At 45.4% G+C, this 20,953-nt stretch overlaps 1 protein-coding gene across 1 annotated transcript in view; it reads left to right on the top strand.

Moving 5' to 3' along the window:
* The window catches only part of EGFL6 (EGF like domain multiple 6), a 58,930-nt gene that overhangs the window by 32,382 nt on the left and 5,595 nt on the right, over positions 1–20,953 (top strand). The window contains exons 6-11 of the mRNA XM_028115106.2: positions 2,333–2,467; positions 4,461–4,583; positions 13,369–13,692; positions 14,746–14,826; positions 16,455–16,559; positions 19,171–19,436. Coding sequence (XP_027970907.1) covers positions 2,333–2,467; positions 4,461–4,583; positions 13,369–13,692; positions 14,746–14,826; positions 16,455–16,559; positions 19,171–19,436 — 1,034 coding nt within the window. The remainder of the gene's footprint in view (positions 1–2,332; positions 2,468–4,460; positions 4,584–13,368; positions 13,693–14,745; positions 14,827–16,454; positions 16,560–19,170; positions 19,437–20,953) is intronic.

The following is a 20,953-nucleotide window of genomic DNA, read 5'->3' as shown; positions in this document are numbered from 1 at the left end:
CTCGCCTCCATTCCTCCTTCCCCCTCTACTGATTTCCTTCTCTGTCATTCAGCACAATCTGCTTGTTGACTAGACTGAAAGTAGAGATTTCTGCCCATTTCTGAGCCGACTGGCCACATAGACTCTAGACACACTTTGGGATGCTAGAAAGAACACTTCTCTGTTACTTTGGGATTGTCTAATGCCCTAGTACACTTCTCTGTTACTTTGGGATTGTCTAATGCCCTAGTGGAAAAAGGATAAAGGTAATTTTATTTTAGTATATTTACCCTGCATGTTTCACTTCAATTACCATAGAAACCTGCTACTTACTGTCATTCAGTGAATGAAACCCCAAGGGCCATTGGGCTCCATTTTGGGTTCCAGCTAATATTTTCCTACAAAAATGTATTTATGTATTTTTCGTTTTTAGATCTAAGACTATTGAGAATAATATATCCTTTTGACGTTGTTTAAGGTAGCAAGTAACCAGCTTCCCATTGTCTTTAAAGGTTGCTCTAAAGTATTCCAAAACATTTCAGTTTGAGATAGAGCCCTCATTTATAGCTTTGAATTTAATCAAATCAATGGATTAGAGCTTTGCCTCTTGCTCTCCCCTGTCTTATTTTGTGTCTTAGTTTTGGGCCCCGCAGAAGCTAACCCTGAGCAAGTAGTTGATTTGGGAGGTGATCCCAGGGAACACTGGTTGAGGAGGAGGTGAGGGAAGGCCCCAGCTCAGGCTGAGTTCAAGGAGCAGGTTAAGCATCTGTGCCCCTCTAGGAGACAGGGGAAGCTGCTTCCAAGTTTTCCTCCTGGGTCAAGGGTGCTGGGGATTTAAGCACCAACTCCTGTTCTTTACTGACTGGGGGAGGGACACTGCTCTGGAACCTTGACTCCCCGGCACAGCCAGCCCAGCCTGGGTGAGGGTCACTGCAGGATGCCACAGGGTGCAGCCTTAGGCAGGTACGGACACACTGAATGCCAAGGGCGATGGGTGGGGCACCCCACAGGGCGCCCTCAGTGACTGATGCAACACTTTCGGCTTTAGTTCCCTTGTGGATTGGAATTATGTTCAGTAACCAAACTGTATATACTCATCCTTCTGTACTTACATGCAAGTGAGCACATAGCATTAATAAGGGATATCAAACCAAATCAGAATGTTGAACGAGTTGTTGATCTTTTTTATTTAAGCAAATATCTGTGCAATTTAATATTCTTACCCGTTTACTGAAGTAGAAACATTTCTCAGCGCTGGACGCTTATTTATCCCAAATGTTCATACCTTGATAAGCTGCATTTAGAAAGTTCAGCCAAATAGGTCCTAAATCAGTGAAATACTTTTAAAAAAAAATCCCTGTACAATTAAAATTTTGGCCCTGCTCTTTGAGAGTAATCAGATTTAATTAGATTCACAGGGTTTAGCATTCCTCGGTGAAATTAGATTTATATGACAAGGCTCGTTCTTGACCAAACTGAAGTCAATTTTTACCCAGCTCTGATTTGAAGGGAAAGATGATCTACATGAAAGTGGTCCCTGAAAAATTATTTTGGTCAACCCAACACGTATTTAGTATTTTAAGAATGCAAAGAGAACAATAAGAACAGCACCAACTTGCATGTTTAACCACAGGTCCAAATTAACAACATAAAACATGTATTTGATTTATCATTTTAAAGTAAAAGCAAAGCCCGAGTCTGGGTATTTGGGTCAGCATAGCTGCCAGCCCCTCAGTAACCTGACTCTCAAGGAAAGCAGGGAAGCCTCTTGTCTGCCCAAGTTGCATCACAGCATCATTACACTTGACCCACAATCTGTGTTTAAGTGCAGTTGTAGGAAACCATGTCTCTGGTATTTGGGTCAGTATCGTGGGAGCCGTGGGGGAGCTGACCGATGAAATAATTCTTCTGTAGAAGACAACATCGAAAGTGTGTATCCGGTTTGCTTAACACGTAGTTACCTGACTCGGTTTTCAAAAGTTGTATACGCCATACAATACACATAGCCAGAGAAATATTAATTCCATCAACAACAGCATGTCATGTCTTTGTGCCAAGTGCCAGACATCCACTTCCTGCCCCAGGAGAGATGGGGATGTGAGTAGCGACAAGACAGTGAGTTGATGTCTCGAAAATGATATGTACAACGTGACGGAAACACATAAAGGAGGAGCTGTGAGTGTGCTGAGGGCATCTAGAACACTTCCCGGGGGGTGTGATGTAGGCAGCAGAATAATCAGAGTTTTCCACCAGAGAAACTGTGTACGTGGGTGTGCGCATGTGCATGTGTGTGTGTTTTGGAGGGAGAGCGCTTCTCTTGCTATCACTGACACCTTCTGGTTCTACCTCCCAGACATCGATGAATGTGCCTCCGGTAAAGCTGTCTGCCCTTATAATCGAAGATGTGTGAACACGTTTGGCAGCTACTACTGCAAATGTCATGTTGGTTTCGAACTGAAATATGTCAGGGGCCGATATGACTGCGTAGGTAAGAGTCGGTGGCACATTTTCCTTTTGCCCTCTCCCTGCCAAACCTGTAGGCTTTGTCTACAGGTATTTGGATGTCAATTCAGTCTAGTAGTTGAACAGTCTACTGTACTGACCACTTGGACAATACAGAAGAGGTCACTTTTTTGTTTGTTTGTTTGTTTGTTTGTTTGTTTCTGGCTTTTAGGGAACTCTGGTGAGAGGAATTAGGTGAAGCCGGGTCAGTAAAAGTCTAAAGTAAGGGGCTGTCGGAGATATAGTTCTGCTTTGTGGAAATACCTCAAATATCTAGAGATGATTTTTGTGGATTTGTTGAAAATTCGGTTGGTTTTCTTTTTAATGTTTGATTCCCCGGATACATATCTAAAAATGGGAACAATAAAGCACAAAAGGAAGAATAAAAAGGTTTGTTTGATCTTGATCTCAGTGATCTGTTCATAACAGTGTCCTTCGGGGCAGGCTTTAGAAAAATGTGTGAGGGAGATGAAGGTGCGTGCTCTTTCCTCGTTCGGCCCTGTCATGGTTCAAGGTCCAAATCCCCTAAAATATGCCCTTTCCGGGTCACCGAAGCTACTCTGATAAGATTCTGTGCCTCAGTGTGAAATAAAATATTTTGGTCTTCAGTGAAGGGATTCCAAGACTGAATGAGCAAGTGAAGGGGGGTGTTTGGGAGCCCTGGGACGCACTCACATTGCCCTTGATGTAACGCAGGACGGGGCCTGCCCTACCGTGAAGGGAGATGCAGGCTCCCTGTAGATGCCTCTTCATGTAAAATGTGGAGCAAACGTGTGTACGACGGGGAACGCTAATGGGCTGGGGGGAAAGTAGGATTTCTCTCAACCCTCCATCCAGAGTATCCCAGGACATGTCCTGTGAAACCATGTTGTGGCAACGGTTGGTTCCAGGGTTTTGAACCATCTCGTGAAGCCTCCACAGCTCTTCACTCAGATCTTTTTAAACGCAAAGGCTGGCCTACACAGGCTCATAAAATCCATGTTTCTTGTGGGCTCGGCCCCCAGGCCCTGCTGCAGACCCATCCGGGAGAAGAAGCCTGTTCGCTGATACCTAGGATGTTCCACTGGACAGGGAGGGATGCACATGGAGAGCTTCCAAGAGAAACACATCTGGTGATTCTAAGTGATTAAGATCAGCATCTGAGCTCCTTTGGTGGCTAAATTAAAAACAATGGACTATTTTGTGTGCGTACGTCTCCCAAAGCGTGGAGAGCGGGTGAGACGGAGAAGAGCTTCTGGCTAATGAACTTCTCACTCGGGTAGGATTCGGCAAACTTTCCTGGTCTCCATCCAGCAGACGAGCTCAGACCAGCCTGACCCTGCTCCTGGCAGCCTTTGAACAAAATGCTGATGAATTCAGATGATGTCAATGGTTCATAGCCCACCTTATCCTTTTTTTTTTTAAGATTTTTATTTATTTCAGAGAGAAAGAGCACAAGCTGGGGAGACAGGCAGAGGAGAGGGAGAAGCAGAGTCCCCACTGAGCAGAAAGCCCGACGTCGGGCTCAATCCCAGGACCCTGAGACCATGACCCGAGCCAAAGGCAGACGCTTCACCCACTGAGCCACCCAGGCGCCCCCTTATCTTTTGTTGGTTAGGAGTCCCAAGCCCTTCCACGTGTAGAATTTATTTTCTGGTACTGTTATTTAATTCTGAATTAGACGGATGAAAAAATTAAAAAACCCGAACGTCTTACAGATTTCGGTAGTGTTGATGAGTAGTCGAGATGCCGTGGGGGCGGCGGGCTGCAGGGAGCCCCCCAGCTCTGCATGTGCTGGTGTCAGGCAAAGGCCGGGCTCTGGGCCAAGGCGTCGGGCGTTTTGAACACCTCTCACTTCTCAGGCCCCACTCGGTTGGTTTGGCAGTGTTGAGTGGTTGGCCCTGGATTTGCTCAAGTGGTAGTCTTACGGTAAGTAAGGGATAGTCTTTTAGCAAGCCCTGCTGCCACAAAGTTGTTCACGGGAACGTTCACATTTTTAGATATAAACGAATGTGCCATGAATACCCATACGTGCAGCCTCTACGCCAATTGCCTCAATACCCAAGGATCCTTCGAGTGTAAATGCAAGCAGGGATATAAAGGCAATGGACTTCAGTGTTCCGGTAAGTGGCGTTTGCTCATGGCGTCTTAGCTATTCTCGCTAAAGCGTTCTCTACATATCTCCTTCCTTCCTCCCTCATTTCTCTCCCTGTGTCTGTCTGTCTGTCTGCATGCACGGGTGATAGTGTGTGCATGCAGTGTTCGAAAGTTTCACTCTGCCTCAGTCTTGTCTTCTCTGCTAATCGGACCACATCTTCATTACTCACTGAAGTTGTGGGCACTAAGCTTAAAGACCAGCAAAGGTTCTGGATATTTCTCTGGTCACAACTTACTTTCAAATACTGAAAATAAGCTTTAAGGACAAATGGCGCTCTGCAGATGTTATCTGTCAGGATGGGGTAGGTTATGGTGGCAGTGACAAGCAATCCTAAAGCGTCAGTGCCTTAGAACCACAAACTTTTTAACCACATGAATCCAAACTTCCTCCAGAATACACAACCGGAGGAAAGTGTGATGAAGCTAATGTCACTTTATCTGTCATCCTCAAACCTAGATTCACATTTTTTTAAAGATTTTATTTATTTATTTGAGAGAGAGAGCACGAGCAGGGGGAGGGGCAGAGGCAGAGGGAGAAGCCGGCTTCCCGCTAAGCGAGGAGCCCGACGCGGGGCTCCACCCCAGGACCCCGGGATCATGACCCGAGCAGGTTTATCTGGCTGCTCTTGTCCCTTTTATTTATTTATTTTTTAAGATTTTATTTATTTATTTGACAGAGACACAGCGAGAGAGGGAACACAAGCAGGGGGAGTGGGAGAGGGAGAAGCAGGCTTCCCGCCGAGCAGGGAGCCCGATGCGGGGCTCGATCCCAGGACCCCGGGATCGTGATCCGAGCTGAAGGCAGATGCTTAACGACTGAGCCACCCAGGCGCCCCTGCTCTTGTCCCTTTTAGCACTGGCTCATCGTGTGCCTGGATTTGTTCACTGCCCCGACTCCACTCTCCTGTGGACCCCTTAGCAGAGTCCCCACGTCTTCCAACACGTATGGCTGCAGGTTGTGCCTTGACCTGTCCTGTGCCCTCAGGCAGCCAGTGCTCCTGAGGACACAGCAGAGCAAAAACAGGGTGTCTGCACCATGACAGACATTGAGCAGCAGAGGCGTAAAGGTTCACAGTACCCCGTGGGCTGTGGTTGAGTGCCACTGGACGAGAGTGTGTAGGGAAGGAAGAGGAATCAGGAGATCACATTCTCTGAGGAATGCTAGAAGAACTGGGCAGCATTTCGTCTGGAAGAAACAGTGTGGAAAAGTATAAATGGTGCCTGTAGATCTTTGAAGGACTGTGAAATAAAAGTGACTTCCCAGGGGTGCCTCGGTGGCTCAGTCGGTTAAGCCTGCCTTCGGCTCAGGTCATGGTCCCAGGGTCCTGGGATCGAGCCCCGCCTTGGGCTCCCTGCTCCACGGGAAGCCCGCTTCTCCCTCTCCTGCTCCCCCTGCTTGTGTTCCCTCTCTCGCTGTGTCTCTCTCTGTCAAATAAATTAATAAAATCTTAAAAAAAAAAAAAAAACGACTTCCCAAAGTGGACTAGGAGCAATGTGGAGACGAGGAGCAAGGTGGAGGCTACATTCTCTCTTACGAATGACGGCCAGGTATCTGAGAGTGGACCCTGGAGCCCTGCCAAGGGGCACGTTCCACCACACAGCCTTCCAGGCCCGGCTCTTTGCTCTTGGCCCTTGGCAGGATTCCTGCCTTGGGCTAGAGGTGGGATTACAGAGCCGCTCAGCCTCCAGCAACTCGATGCTGTGGTGTCTATCCCTCTGTGCACTGTGTGCTCATGATCTCCTTCTGGAACTTTATTCAAAGACAGAGAGAGATTGGCTGACTGTGCAGGGCTGTGCATGGGTGGATCGGGAGGAGGGATGCGTAATGTGGAGAGGCCCCCAGAGAGGAAACTGAGTAAATCATCGTTCTCTGTTGGATGATGGTCAAGGGCTCCTTCATGCCACCAAATGTGAACATGTATATTCCAGCCTCACTTGTCTTGGGCCGTTTGGGGTAATGGTCAACAGCTGAGGCTCAGGACCTAGGAAAGCCTGAATTTAAATCTGAACTCTGCCCTCTCCTGGCTGTGACCTTTAGTAAGTTGTCTTAACCTCTCCAAACTCAATTTCCTCCTGTGCAGCTTGTGACGAGCCAGGCCCCAGTCTCTGGACGCTCCCTAGTTTCAGCAAGGCAGAGTGGACAGTTCCATGCGGATCCTTAGCCCCAGTGCCGCGGGCTCCCTGCCCGTGGCCCTGCGCTTTCTCTAGAGTACTGCTCAGCCCCTTTGCAAGGGCAGCCTTCAACCAGTGGGCACCAGGGGTCTGGATAAATACCCCAGATGGTCGCAGGATGGGACGGTTCTGAGCTGTGTTCTACATTGGCCCCCAGATGTCCCCAGCAGGACTGAGCCCCTCACTGACGGTGACTTCCTGCCCAGTGAGGCACCATCTTTAGCTTTTTCCCCCTCCCTGTCTTGCTCTCCTGCTTCCCCCACGCCTGCTTCCTGGGATAACCTCCCAAATAAACCCCCTGCACCCAAGCCCTTGGTTCAGGTTCTCCTTGGGGGAACACTCATTAGGACAGGTACCTCGCAAGTGCATTGCGAGATTCGAATTGAGATAATATAGTTAGAGACCTTAGTTCACCTGAGCGCATAGTAGATGATCAATAAAGTTAGTTATGGTTATTGATATTCGAGCCATTTCAAAGAGCTGTGTGCTAAGGGCCAGCTACTCTTTAATCTGAAATTCTGTGAAGGTAGATGCACAAATGCTGTGCGTACAAAAGAGATGCCTCAGGAAAACACTTGTCTCAGAAAGTGAGCAACTCACCTCTGCATACCCACCCCTGGCCCCAGGCCTAAGAATCAAAGCAAGAACTGCCCAGAGTAAACCTGGAATCATCTTCCTTCCTGATCATTGAACCTCCTTGAAACCACAATGTGTTTTTTTTTTTAAGATTTTATTTATTTATTTATTTATTTATTTTAGAGAGCATGTGAGCTGGCTGAGGGAGAGGGAGAGAGAGAGACTCTCAAGCAGACTCCCCCGCTAAGCGTGGAGCCCAACGTGGGGCTCAGTCTCCTGACGCTGAGCTCATGACCTGAGCCAAAATCAAGAGTCAGAGGCTTAACTGACTGAGCCACCCAGGCACCCCCACAATGTGTTATTCATGTCCAAATGAAGGCAACGTCCCTAAGCATGCAGCACGATAGCTCTTCGCAGCCCACATTTTCTATATTGTCCCGCAGCATTTTGAAATTATAAATCTCACCTCAACACAAACATTTCTTATGTCAAGAAGACTTCTGTTTTTCTTTGACCCTCCAGCTTTAGGCATATTCTTGGGTAAAACAAATTTTTCCTTATTCTTTGAAACCTCAAATTCCTCACAATGTTCTCTTTGATACCTTGAAACCATTCATTTTGTTACTACCCATTCTTATGTCAAGAAGACTTCTGTTTTTCTTTGACCCTCCAGCTTTAGGCATATTCTTGGGTAAAACAAATTTTTCTTTATTCTTTGAAACCTCAAATTCCTCCCAATGTTCTGTTTGATACCTTGAAACCATTCATTTTGTTACTACCCATTCTGCAGCTGAATTTTTTTCTTTCATCTCTCACCAGGGTGTTTATTTAAAAGAGAAAACTGTCTTTGGGTCGTTCACTGTATTATTTGTCCAGCCCTTTCCATTCTGCTTTGATTCTTTGTAAAATAGATAGCCATGTCTCTGTTGAAAATTGATCTTAACAGGTTCTTAACCACACTGCTTAAAGGACGGCCCCAAATTCATTCTTAAGTGCATAGGAAAGTCATGCAAACAAAATTGAGAATCCCATCCAATTAGCATGCAGCATTTTAAAATGTTATATTGTAAAATACATTTGTATGCACATGAATTGCTGTTACATAATATACAGCACTGATATAGCAACTTTTATTATGAGTTCATTGTTTTTGCAAAAGTCCAGACTCTCTGTTGCAATACAGAAGAGGAGTTAGGGGACGCCTGAATGGCTCAGTCTGTTAAGCGTCTGATTCTTGATTTCATGATCTCAGATTCTCCTCAGATTCTCTCTCTCCCTCTCTTCCTCCCCCGTCCCCAAGGAAAAAAAAGAGGAGTTAGTAGATTATCCTTATGCTCATATGTACCCAGAGGAAGGAGTACCCTAAATGTAGACATGTATGTTTTTTTCCTGGTCTAATATATGTGAGTATTGGTAATACACTGTTAGATAATTTGGTCTTAATTTGACAGTAGCTCTACTCATTCTAACCAAATCAAAACTTCAGTATTACCCAACTTGGGCAGTAAGTCAATTTAGGAATGGAAACGATGTCATTTTGTTACCAGGAGCATGGCTTCTGGAATCACATTACCTTGGCTTGACTATTGGCTCCCTGGCCTGCTACCCGTGGGCTGTAAACAAACTCGATTTAACCTTTAGTGCTTCAGTTTTCACATCTGCAAAATAAAGATAATGGTATCTGGCCCTTAATATTCTTTTGATATTTACATGAAATGATCCCAACAAAATAAATAAATGTCCACATAAAGGGTTTAGTTCCAGCCAAGATTATATTAAATGCTCAATAATCGTGCACTAGTACTAGGAGTGGTAGTGGCAATGGCTTCTTTACCAGAATTCAACAATTGTTCCCATTAAAAGCAGTTTCCTCGGTCATTAGAAATGTGCTTCTGATTTAATTCCATTTATAGACCACATATTCAAGATCACAGGTGTTGCTACAATGGGCCATTCCAACTTGCTTCTTCGATTATAGTATAAATGTTAGAAGCTTGGAGGTATGGCCTGGAAAAAATATCTTTTTAACTCAGTAAAAGATTTTAAACGTTCTGGTGGTGAATTTTAAAAATAATAGCAAACAGGGGCGCCTGGGTGGCTCAGTTGGTTAAACGTCTGACTCTTGGTTTCGGTTCAGGTCATGAACTCAGGGCTGTGGGATCGAGTCCCTCATTGGGTTCTGTGCTCAGCACGGAGTCTGCCTCAGATTCTCTCTCCCTCTCCCTCCCTCCCTCTCTCCAATAAATAAATAAATAAAATACTTTTAAAAATAAACAATAAATAAAATACCTTTAAAAATAAATAAATAAATAAATGCAAATAGGCCAAATATATGTCAGGCACTAATCTTAGTAATTGACATGTATTTGCTCATTTAAACCTCATAAAAACCGTATTCTTGTCCCAACTTTTACAAATGGGCAAACTGAGGCAAAGAGGGGTTAAATATTGGTTTGAGGACAAATGCCCAGAGAAGGCAAGAGCTAGGAGTCAAAACAAGGGAACTGGGCTCCGGGGATGTGTGCTTAAACACAGGCTAGGTGTGTCCATGACTGTGGCTACTCCTCAGAGATGGAGACCTCTTGTGGGCCCTTTCGCAACAACCAGCCGTGGCTCAGCCTTTCGCCATCCTAGCCCCGCCCTGTTTCCTGGGTCCCATGCTACAGTACCTTCCTCACCCATGATTAAGCCTCTCCTCCCAGCACTGTGTGCAAAGTTCGGATGAGAAGAACGTTTCTCCTGCCAGGTTATTAGAGATCATCTGATGAACCAAGCCCAGGTGAATGAAATGTCAGAGTCCTGTTCGTCTTGGGAAAGATGTTCTCACATCATAGTGATCTTCTCTAAAGTTAAGATTTTCAGGTAGGTAGAAGTTTTGACAGAGTGGATATTTGGAGAACTCTCAAATCTCTCCCAAGAGAAATTGTCAACTTCATTTACAGGAGACTGGCCTGTGAGTCTGAAAACTCTGGAATTCCCCGTTTTTAGGTCCGCAATCCCCAAAGGTGCCAATGACCCTCCTACTGTAACTACGCCCACGTGTTTATATTCTCACAAAGATGATGCATTAATCAAGAAATGTTTAAGAGGAACAATCACCCGTTAAGTTTGACACAGCAATATCTAGATAAAGCCACATCTATCCATTCACAGTCATGTACATGCCTAGCTTTTATCCCTTGCCCCAGCTCTTTTTACATCCTAAAGCAGTGGAATTGTTGACACCACAGAGGTTGTGATGGTTTGATTTTTTTTTTTTTTTCAATTGGAAAAAATGGAAACTTCAAAGCAGAAACTGAAAGCAGATGTTTAGGTTTGCCTGATGTGGGTTGAAACTCTCTTCCCATTATTTAGTAAAGGTCCTTAGTTTTAGGTTACTGATTGCATGAAGGAAATTTCCAGAGAATGGGTGTTTCCTGTTAATTTTTCATGTGAGGTCTTGGGAAAAGACTCAGGGAACCGTCAACAAAATTACACAGTGGGACCTCCAGAGGAAGGTCCATATGATCAGCACCTTACAATCAAAACTTAACATGCAGCCTCTTGCAAAGAAGCTAAAGCAGGCCATCGGAAGGTCAGGAAAATGAGTAATGATGCATTACTTGTATTACTAGTAGTTGGTTTCCAACCCATGACTACAGACTGTCACACTGATAAACAGCTAGAACATTTTGTTGAAAAAGGAAATGCAGTTCTTGCCATAACAGCTTTAGATTGATTTCAAAGTAAAAGCAATGTGTTAATTAAGAGCATATATATTTTCAAAGCGTTGTTCCTTCTTCTTTTGATTATCCCAAATATTGGAGACTTCTTCTCGTTTATTTTTCTACCACTTTGGTACAGACTGAATCGGCCAAATGATGGAGAAGGAACTGAGTGGGAGAAGAGATTAGAAGATTGCCAAGAAAAATATTCTAATAAAATCCCAATCCGGTTTATTTTTCTAGCATTGTTTATAGGCACTGAACTTAATGTCTACTCCCTTATTTCATTTTCCTGTAAACTATGTCCAAGTAGTAGAATTGAGTGAATTGGTTCAGGTGTTATTAGACCATTTCTTGCCTAGTCTTAGACTGGCACATGCCTAGATATTTTATAAAAAGACAATATATCTGATTTTAAAGATCAGTCTGTTCAATTCTTTGAAAATTACCTTTTACGGGCACCTGGGTGGCTCTGTTGGTTAAGTGTCTGCCTTCAGCTCAGGTCATGATCCCAGGGTCCTGGGATCAAGCCCCACATGGGGCTCCTTGCTCAGCGGGTAGCTTGCTTCTTCCTCTGCCTGCCACTCCCCCCTGCTTGTGCTCTCTCCCTCTGTCAAAGAAATAAATAAATAAAATCTTTTAAAAAAATAAAATAAAAATTACTTTTAAAAAAAATATTTCATTCATTTATTTACTTGAGAGAGAGAATGAGATAGAGCATGCGAGGGGGGGAGGGTCAGAGGGAGAAGCAGACTCCCCGCCGAGCAGGGAGCCCAATGCGGGACTCGATCCCGGGACTCCAGGATCATGACCTGAGCCGAAGGCAGTCGCTTAACCAACTGAGCCACCCAGGCGCCCAAAAATTACTTTTTTTTTTTATATCAGTTGGATATTCTTAATTATCATGAGTAGATCCCTGGAAAAAGGGCATGTATCTTTGGACTCTAGATCTCAAGGAATTTGAACCAGTCTGTAGAAAAGTAACCCTTAACCCTAAAGCAGGAATAAACCTGCCATGGAAATAGGACTGGAAAAGGAGTCGTTCATCTTCTTACCCTCAAATTCTAACCTTGCCCCTCGTCGCTGAGTGACTTTAGGCAAGTGACCCAACATTACCCAGTTGTCTCATCTACAAAACAAAGGTGTTAGGCTAAATGACCATTCTTCTACTTCTTGCATTCTTCCACACAAACATTCTGCCCCCCGCCCTCTGCCCCGGGACATTGGTCCATGCGGGGTAAGAGGAATCAACCTGGAAGTGTGTTATTTTATTATATATATATATACACACACACACACACACACACATATATATTTTATTAGAAGATTTTATTTATTTGAGAGTGAGAGAACACGAGCAGGTGAGAGGGGCCGAGGGAGAGGGAGAAGCCGACTCCCCGCTGAGCAGAGGGCCCGACGCGGGGCTCAATCCCAGGACCCCGGGTTCATGACCTGAGCCGAAGGCAGATGCTTAACAGGCTGAGCCACCCAGGCGCCCTATTTTATATTTTTTAGAACTGCATTTCTAAAAGCAATTTAATTTAGCGGTGAGAAATAAAAAATGAGTATAAGATAGTAAATACAGAAGCCTCTCTAAATATTCAATAAGTAAAATCATTTGGTTTTAGATAGTCGATTGAGGTGAAGAGATTCAAAGGGGAGAGAGAACAGGGAAGAAAAATTGGGTCTGTATAGATTGAACCATAAATCACCATTTTTGTAGGTTCTAAGTGACCCATTTATTGGCAATTTATATGGTTCAACCTATCGCTATGGTTGTAATCTTAGAACGTCAAACTTGGACAAATCGGTAGGTTGCCCGGACAGCACCAGCTTTGAAGAACACCAGTATGAATGCAGAAAGAGTAGAGGACCCTGGAAAATCCATCACTATGGGATCTGTAGCCCACCTTGGGAGGAGCAGCTATTTATTTCATTGTAGTAATTTCTGAAGCAAAGCAAAAGTGTGTCCTCTAACGAAAGGTAGCTAAGATACTACCATAACATTGGAACTGCTTTAAATGGATGCAAATACAGTTCTTCCTAAAATACCAAGTGGTAGTGGGGCGTTTGGCTGGCTCAGTTGGTAAAACATGCGGCTCTTGATCTCAGGGTTGTGAGTTCAAGCCCCACGTTGGGTGTGGAGCCTACTTCAAAAACAATTAAAATATCGGGTGGTAGAGCCTCATGTGGGTTGATTCTGGAAGCATTTGTTTACTGCACTTTAAATGCTCCATTTTTCACAAGTGACCTAATTAACGGCCACTGGGAAACATCCCACCTTTATTGTTTATTTTAGTTATCCCTGAAAATTCTGTGAAGGAAGTCCTCAGAGCACGTGGTGTCATCAAAGACAGAATCAAGAAGTTGCTGGCTCACAAAAACATGAAAAAGAAGGTAAAAATTAAAAATGTCATCACAGAACCTTCTGGAACTCCTGCCCCTAAGGTTAACTTGTGGCCCCTCAACTCTGAAGAGACTGTTTCCAGAGCTAGGAACTCTAATGGAGGAAAAAAACAGAATGAAGAGAGAAAGAAAGAGGGCCTGGAGGAAGAGAAAAAAAATGAGAAAGCCCTGAAAAACCACGTGGAGCGGGAGGAAAGCCTTCGAGGAGATGTGTTCTGTGAGTAACACTTTTGTTAGTTTACACATTTTATGAAAAATGAATTGTGACTTCTCCTGGCAAGTGAAAGAAGACAGCTTCGTGCCTGAAGCAAAATTAGGTTCGGTGCTGATCCTTAAGAAGCTGGGCTGTCTGTAAGGTGTGGAAATCAACATCTTCTGCAGATCCCAAATCAAATTTGCTGCTGTGGGAAACAAGGAGGATAAGTCCTTTCCCCTTCCCCCCGGGGGGCTGTTCCTGTTTGATGCAGACCCTCTTTCTGCTCCCCACCAAGCACACTTGCTTGCCCTACAAGCATAGTTGTCTGGCTGCCTGGCTGTCCACGCAGCGCGCCCCAAAACCAGAGAGCCCCCGGATCCAGGTGGATCTGCCAGCTGCTGCGTATTTACTTCCTAAAGGCACTTTTGACAGGCCCACTCATTGCAAGGGGGATTTCATAGTTCTGTGGCTACAATTTAAAAAGCCCAAATGACAGTTGTAGGGAGGAACATTCTATAGAAGAGCTTAAGTTTTCTCCATGTACTGGAGGTTATATGCCCTTCTCACTGGTCACTCTGTGGAACCCCACCATAAGTCTCAGCCCCTCCAGGGCGGTTTCCTTATTAATCCCCCCACATCCCCACGCTGAGACTTCGTATTTCTTTCTTGCTAGGCATTTGTTGCTGCCTCCGTTTTTGGCCTTGTCTGTCCTTGGTTCCATGGCTGTTAGATCTAACCAAATGAAAAGTACACCCAAGCCCACCTATCCAAGAACTACCATATCAATGACATTGTGTCCTCTAATAGTGAAAATCTCAAGAAAGTATATTTCAAAAGCCTGGTGAGAAGGGACAGGTTACTAGCGTAGATGCTTGGGACATCTTTGGAAAACAATGCTCTAGACGAGGAAAGTGGAACCAACGTGAATGGTTTGGGAACGTTAAGGAAACTGTGCTCTAACATATTCTATGATTAGAATACATGATAAAACTCTTTGTTCAGTCAGTCATTCATTTCCTTCCTGGCATGTGAAGGTTCAGGGTTTTTCTTAACTGATCAAGTGCTCTTTATTAGCCCCTAAGGTGAATGAAGCAGGTGAATTGGGTCTGGTTCTGGTCCACGGAAAACCTGGAACATCCAGATTAGAACACAAAGGTAAGTAATACTTTCTCTCAAGCGTATGCTCTTCGACAACGTCCCATATCATTTTAATGTCTTCGTACGATGAGATGATTGTTTATGAATCACGGCTTCATTCCTAAACACCCAAGGGAAGAATCCGAACATCTTGACCCACAGTGTCAGTATGACAGTAGGCCTTTATGTGATTAGCACCCGTGGTAACAATTTAGGAAGGCTGTCTTCTCTCCATTACTCCTGCCTGACACCTGGAGTGATGGGTCGAGGCAGATAGTATTTATTTGAAGATGGGAGAAAATGACACAGTTGCTTCAGCTGCAACACCTGAGGGCCCACAACATGAAAATTACCACGTACTAAATTCCGGACCCGAGTTCCAGTGTCCATCACCCATTGCCACAATAGTGCTGCGTAATAAAAAACCGCACACCCTCAGTGGCCTACAGCAATAAATATTTATTTTTGCTTATGAGTCTGGACCAGCTGGGTAGTGCCGACCGGGCTGGTCTGGGTGGGGCTTACCCATGTGCCTGTAGTCAGCCGTGGGCCGCCTCCGTGACGTGGCTGATCTTACGTGTGTTCTCTCACGTACCTGAGGCCTCAACTGAGACAACAGGGCTGACTCCGCTCCGCTCCAGGTGGTGTCTCACCCTCCAGCAGGCCAGCCAAGCTTGTTGTCATGAAGCAGTGGCAGGGTTCCAAGGAATCGAGTGGAAGCACACAGGCCTTTTGAGGTCTAGGCTCAGGACTGGCTCAGCTCACTTCTGTATTCTGTTGTCCGAGGAAAGTCACGAGGCCGGGCCAGACTTAAGTGCTGGGATGGTGCTACAAAGTTATATTGTGAAGAGCATGGATACAGGAAGTCGTTTTTTAAAGATCATAACAGAATTTGTCCAGAAGGACTTCACAGATTTAAATTGAAACAGAGTATCTGGTTTGACACTGTCCTTAAGGCCATTCCCTTTGGCATGATCTGTACTCCACACAGTTGTTCTGACTTTGTTAAATTAATATTTGCTAAGTGGAGCCCCCCAGTGCCAGATGGTTCAACAAGAGACCACAAGGGAAATTGAAATGGAGAAGTTTATTACTCACAGGTCCTGGAGGATCATGGCGCACGTCAAGGGCCACACGGGGAAGTCGAGGCAGGGTGCTTAAAGAGAGAGAGACAGGACCTGGGGCACATGCCCTTATTAGTGTTCGTGTGCAGAGTACTTTGGGGTTCCCCGGGCTGAAGCTGGATCGGTCAACTCAAACCAGAAAGGTCAGGATGTTGTTGAGCTCCAAGGGAGTCTTATCTAAGGAGTGCACCCTTAGGGTCCCCTAAAGGGATGGCCCTGGGAGACAGGGGGGACTGTTGATCACAAGAGCTGTTGGCAAGTCCTGTCAAGAACTTACATTTCCCTGTGACTCGGCGGGCTGCTCTAGATCTAGGGCTGGCCCTCGCATGAGGGACAAAGGTCACTTTTAGGCTCCTGTAGGCTGTTTGGCCAAACAAAATGGTGGCCGAGGCAGCGACACCTTGGAGTAGCTTCGCTCAGTGCTCGACAGCAACTGAAAACATGGCGTGGCCTTCCAAAGCTCCAAATGTTAGACATGTTTCTAATACTCTTAATGATTATGAAATGTACCCTTTTTCTTAGCAGATTTAAATATCTCAGTTGACTGCAGCTTTGACCATGGGGTCTGTGACTGGAAACAGGATATAGAGGATGGCTTTGACTGGAATCCCGCGGACCGAGATAATGGTATTTAGATTTTACTCTTTTGTGTTCTGTGGTGTGACACAGGTAAAGAAGGCCCTCCAGTGAGGTGGGGTTGTTATTCTTCTCTCTTGTTAGGCCAGGGTTGTTTGTTGTGTTTGGAAACTTGCAGACCTTCCTGAAATCTCCCCTGATGAACGGCTAAGTTGGTTCCGCATCCATGCTCCGCCTTATCCCTCCTACCCCCACCCACCCACACCCGGGGTGTTCCTGCAGAACCCTTCCATAGTCGTTGCTGCGGCTGAGAGACAGATGTTGGAATTCATGTACATTTTTTTTTTAAAGACTTTTAAAGGAAAACTTTTTTTAAGGTAATCTCCATGCCCAGCGTAGGGCTCGAACTCATGACCCCAAGGCCCAGAGTTGCGTGCTCTACCAACTGAGCCAGCCAGGCGCCCCAGAATTCGTGTGCATTTTAAGAGTACTGGGGGAAAGGCAGAAAGAAATTGTTCCTTTTCCCCAGTTGGCCAGCTAATGGGGTACTTTGTAGCTTCTGTTTTGCCTTTTGTGGGAAAAATAAATCTGGAAAGGAAATATGACCTCTACCTCCACCTGAAGGTTTAGCAAAGTCACCCCTCAAAGGATCAACACCATAAGGAGCCATCAGGTCAGCAACCTGAACTTTCCCCTCTATTGCTTGCAGATTTCTTTCTGGCCACTGAAACTTGGACTTTTCTCAACTTCAGCTCTGAGCTGTGGCAGTCCAGCCCTCTCCACTTCTTGCTGAAACACTACTGATGGGCCCTGTCTTTTCCCTTGGGTAGAGCATTTCGCTGGCAGCTCCCATTTGGAGCATAAATCAAATCCCTGTCTCCTGAGGCTGACTGTGTAGTTAGAGACAACTTTGGGGACTCAAGTTCCTTACCAGTCCATTTATTAATTTGGGGACCTACAAGTTTAGCTCTCCGTTACCAGATCCTTCTTCATCCTTCCTCCAGATTAATTCCGCCCTTAGATCTTTCCTTTCGAGCCTTCACGTGCAACCAGGAAACCTGGATAGCCCCTAACAAAAATTCCTCGTGAAACTCGAGATTCAGGGGGCGGGGATACATGCAGCACAGCAAATCGCGTGAGTGGGACTATCGCCAAAGACTCAGGGCAAACACAGGGCAAGTTTAATCAGTCTGGAGACAGTACATCTTCGGAGAGCCTGTCTTGTCGATAGCTAACTTGAGTTTCTCCTTTCTTGCATCATGGCATCTGCAAGTTTATGTCTGCCAGAGCTATAGCACATGGGGAGCCTGTAAGTTATTCCAGGATCTTGACAGCTCACATGGTCAGCAGTGTCTTAAGTTGGGTTTTCCAATAATGGGAAGTCCCCTGTTTACAAACACGATTCGCAAACGGCCCCAGGGTTCTCAGCCTTTGTGTCCCCCAAAGCGTACTTTCTTCCCTCCTGAACCCCCTTCAGACTTCTTGGTGGGCTTGTCTTTCCCTACAGAGTTAAATATAAGAAAGAAACACAGGATGAATCAGCATTTTTAGAAGGATAAAGTCTCAAGGACAGATCGAAATCGGCTTTAGCTGAGAGAGAAGGAGAAATTGGCCACAGTGGGTCACAGAAGAGAGGGTGTCACTGGTAGAGTGGCTAGATAAATGTAGGATGCCTACATTTCAGATAAGCAGCGAATATTTTTTAGTGTATCTCAGACATGCTCCTTATCTGAAATGCAAACTCTCCTGAGCATCCCGTATCTTTAGCTGCTGAATCTGCAACGTTACCAGCTGGGGAAGAAGACCAGACAGTCTCTGAGTCCAGTGAAAACTAAGGCAATGTCAGCCTGGCTCCTGCAGATGTCTCCAGGAAGGTACCAGCAGAAGACTCCAGCCCCCACTCCCTGTCCCCAGTGTAATCCTCCTGGCTTCCACAGGAATTGCTTCCTTTCAGTCAGACTCCACTCTATGAGACCCCATTCTATGAGAATTTTTGCCCAGGTTTATCAAAGCCACAACCAGAGGTTTGGAGATGAGCAATGTCCACTACCGCTGGTTAAAAGATACTTAGGAGATGGATCTTAGAAAATAGCTGTGTCCCTGTCATCCTAAATCGGAACTCAGAGTGATACGTTGCAAGTGGTGGTTGGGCTCCGTGAAACTGCTCGGACAAATTCATGTATGTTGTGGATTAAATGCCACAAGCTGGCCATCATACGTATCATTGACTCTGCGGGAAAATGCATTCCAGCAACCAAGGTGGAAAGTTCTGGAACACAAGTTCTCCAACAGCGGCAAATTACCTGCAGTGCTAAAAGACTATTTCATTAGATTCTTAACGCATATCTGCTACCACCACGCTTTGTGAATGTGGACAAATTCCTCAGTTTCTCTGACCCTCAGTTTCCTTTTCTGTACCATAAAGGATTTCATCTTTGTGATCCCTAAAAGCCATTTTAGCATGTAAGTTTTGTTCCTGTGTTGAAAATGAAGAGGCCTTCATTTCCTTCACTATAGGAGACTATCATTCATGTTCTTTTTTTTTTAATGGTTTTTAAAAATTTTTAATTCCAGTTATCATTCATTTTCTATCCTATTTTAGACACTGTAGCCAGACCCTATACAATGGCTTCATTAACTGGGTGTTTTTCTTCTCTTGCAGCTGTTGGCTACTATATGGCAGTTCCGGCCCTGGTGGGCCGTAAGAAGGACGTTGGCCGGTTGAAACTCCTCCTCCCTGACCTGCAACCGCAAAGCAATTTCTGTTTGCTTTTTGATTACCGGCTGGCCGGAGACAAAGTAGGGAAGCTTCGAGTGTTTGTGAAAAACAGTAACAATGCCCAGGCCTGGGAGGAGACCAGAAGTGAGGATGAGAGGTGGAAGACTGGGAAAATTCAGTTCCATCAAGGGATCGGCACTACCAAAAGTGTAAGTGGATAGCCAGTGTTAAATGAGATCCTGACATTCTTTTTCAGTGATTCAGCACATAAAACAAAACACTCAAGGACCTAGGCACTGGGGCCACAAAGATGAGTAATTATGACTTTCTCCCTACAGTTAGAGAGTTTATATTCTGGAGCAAAATAGGCAAGGCGATGGATCAGCACCACTGGGGTTGTCAAGTGCGTGCGCATCACATGCTATAGAAACGATCTGTCTGCGTGTCAGGCTCCTCCCCAGCAGCCTCTCACACCAGACTGTAAAATCCTTAGTATGTACAAGAATGTCTTGCTCATTCATTCTGTGCCCAGTACTTACCACAATGAATGGAAGCTAGAAGGCCAATTTTTAAAAAGATTTTATTTATTTATCTGAGAGAGAGAGAGCACGAGCGCTGGAGTAGGGGATAGAGGCAGAGGCAGAGGGAGAGGCAGAAGCACACTCCCCGCTGAGCAGGGAGCCCGACGCGGGGCTCGATCCCAGGACCCCAAGACCATGACCTGAGCTGAAGGCAGACGCTTAACCGACTGAGCCACCCAGGCGCCCTAGGAGGTCATTTTTTTTTTTTTAATGTTTTTAAAATTAAACTGAGATTGTGGCTGTTGTCTGGGGTCTCAAGACCATTCAGGTTCTGTGGTTCCTTAGAAGGACTCACAGAATTCAGAGAAGCTGTTCTATTCATGAATATAGTTTATTACAGTGAAAGGGTGGTGAATAAGGTCAGCAGAGGGAAAAGGTGCATAAGGCAGAGTCCAGGAGAGAGTGGGCACAAGCTTGTGGTATTCCTCCGCCAGTAGTATCATAGGTACAGCTCTTCATTCTCTCAGCAATGACGTGTGACAACACTCACCAAATGTTACTCACCCTCGAAGCTCACCCAGGCCTTGGTGTTCTGGGCTTTTGTTGGGGTTCAGTCTGCCCATGTGACTGCCTGCATAGCTGACCTTAGTTACTCAGTCTCCAGACTCTCCAGAGGTCAGACTGTTTCTTTGTGGCTCAGGGCCCCCACTATAAATCACATTGTTAGCATCGATTATCTGGCATGGGCGAAGGCACTCTTAAGAGGCAAGATATTCCAAGGACTTAGAGGTTATCTCCCAGGAACCAGTCAAGAGCCAAACCTTTCTTTCGAATGTTCAGGGTTTGGACAACCCAGACCTCCTGGATCAATCCTTTACTGTATAGTGGGTTTAATAAAGGACAAGGGAACAACATCTAAGAGGAAGCTGGTCAATGAGATGAAATGCTCAGAAAGAATGAATAGGATAAAAATGACCAAGAGTCTATCAAGTTTGACCATCAGGAGGTGGCTGGTGCCCCTTGCGGGGGTTGTTTCTCTGGAGGGGAGGGGGAAGGCCAGCCTAGAGAGAGATGAGGAGGGAAGGGAGCAGAGCCTGGGAGGCAGCCACTATGGACCCTTGTGTAAAGCTTGGTTGGGGTGGGGAGAGAAGAGGTAGGGTGGAAGCTAGAAGGAGATACATGAAAACCTGAGTACCAACTAATGG

This window comes from Eumetopias jubatus, unplaced genomic scaffold, assembly GCF_037043125.1.
Source record: "Eumetopias jubatus isolate StellerSeaLion01/CBP00866 unplaced genomic scaffold, mEumJub1_p1.0 scaffold_11, whole genome shotgun sequence".
Lineage (NCBI taxonomy): Eukaryota > Metazoa > Chordata > Mammalia > Carnivora > Otariidae > Eumetopias > Eumetopias jubatus.
The sequence above is the reverse complement of the archived record's forward strand: the minus strand, read 5'-3'. Positions and strand labels throughout refer to the sequence as shown.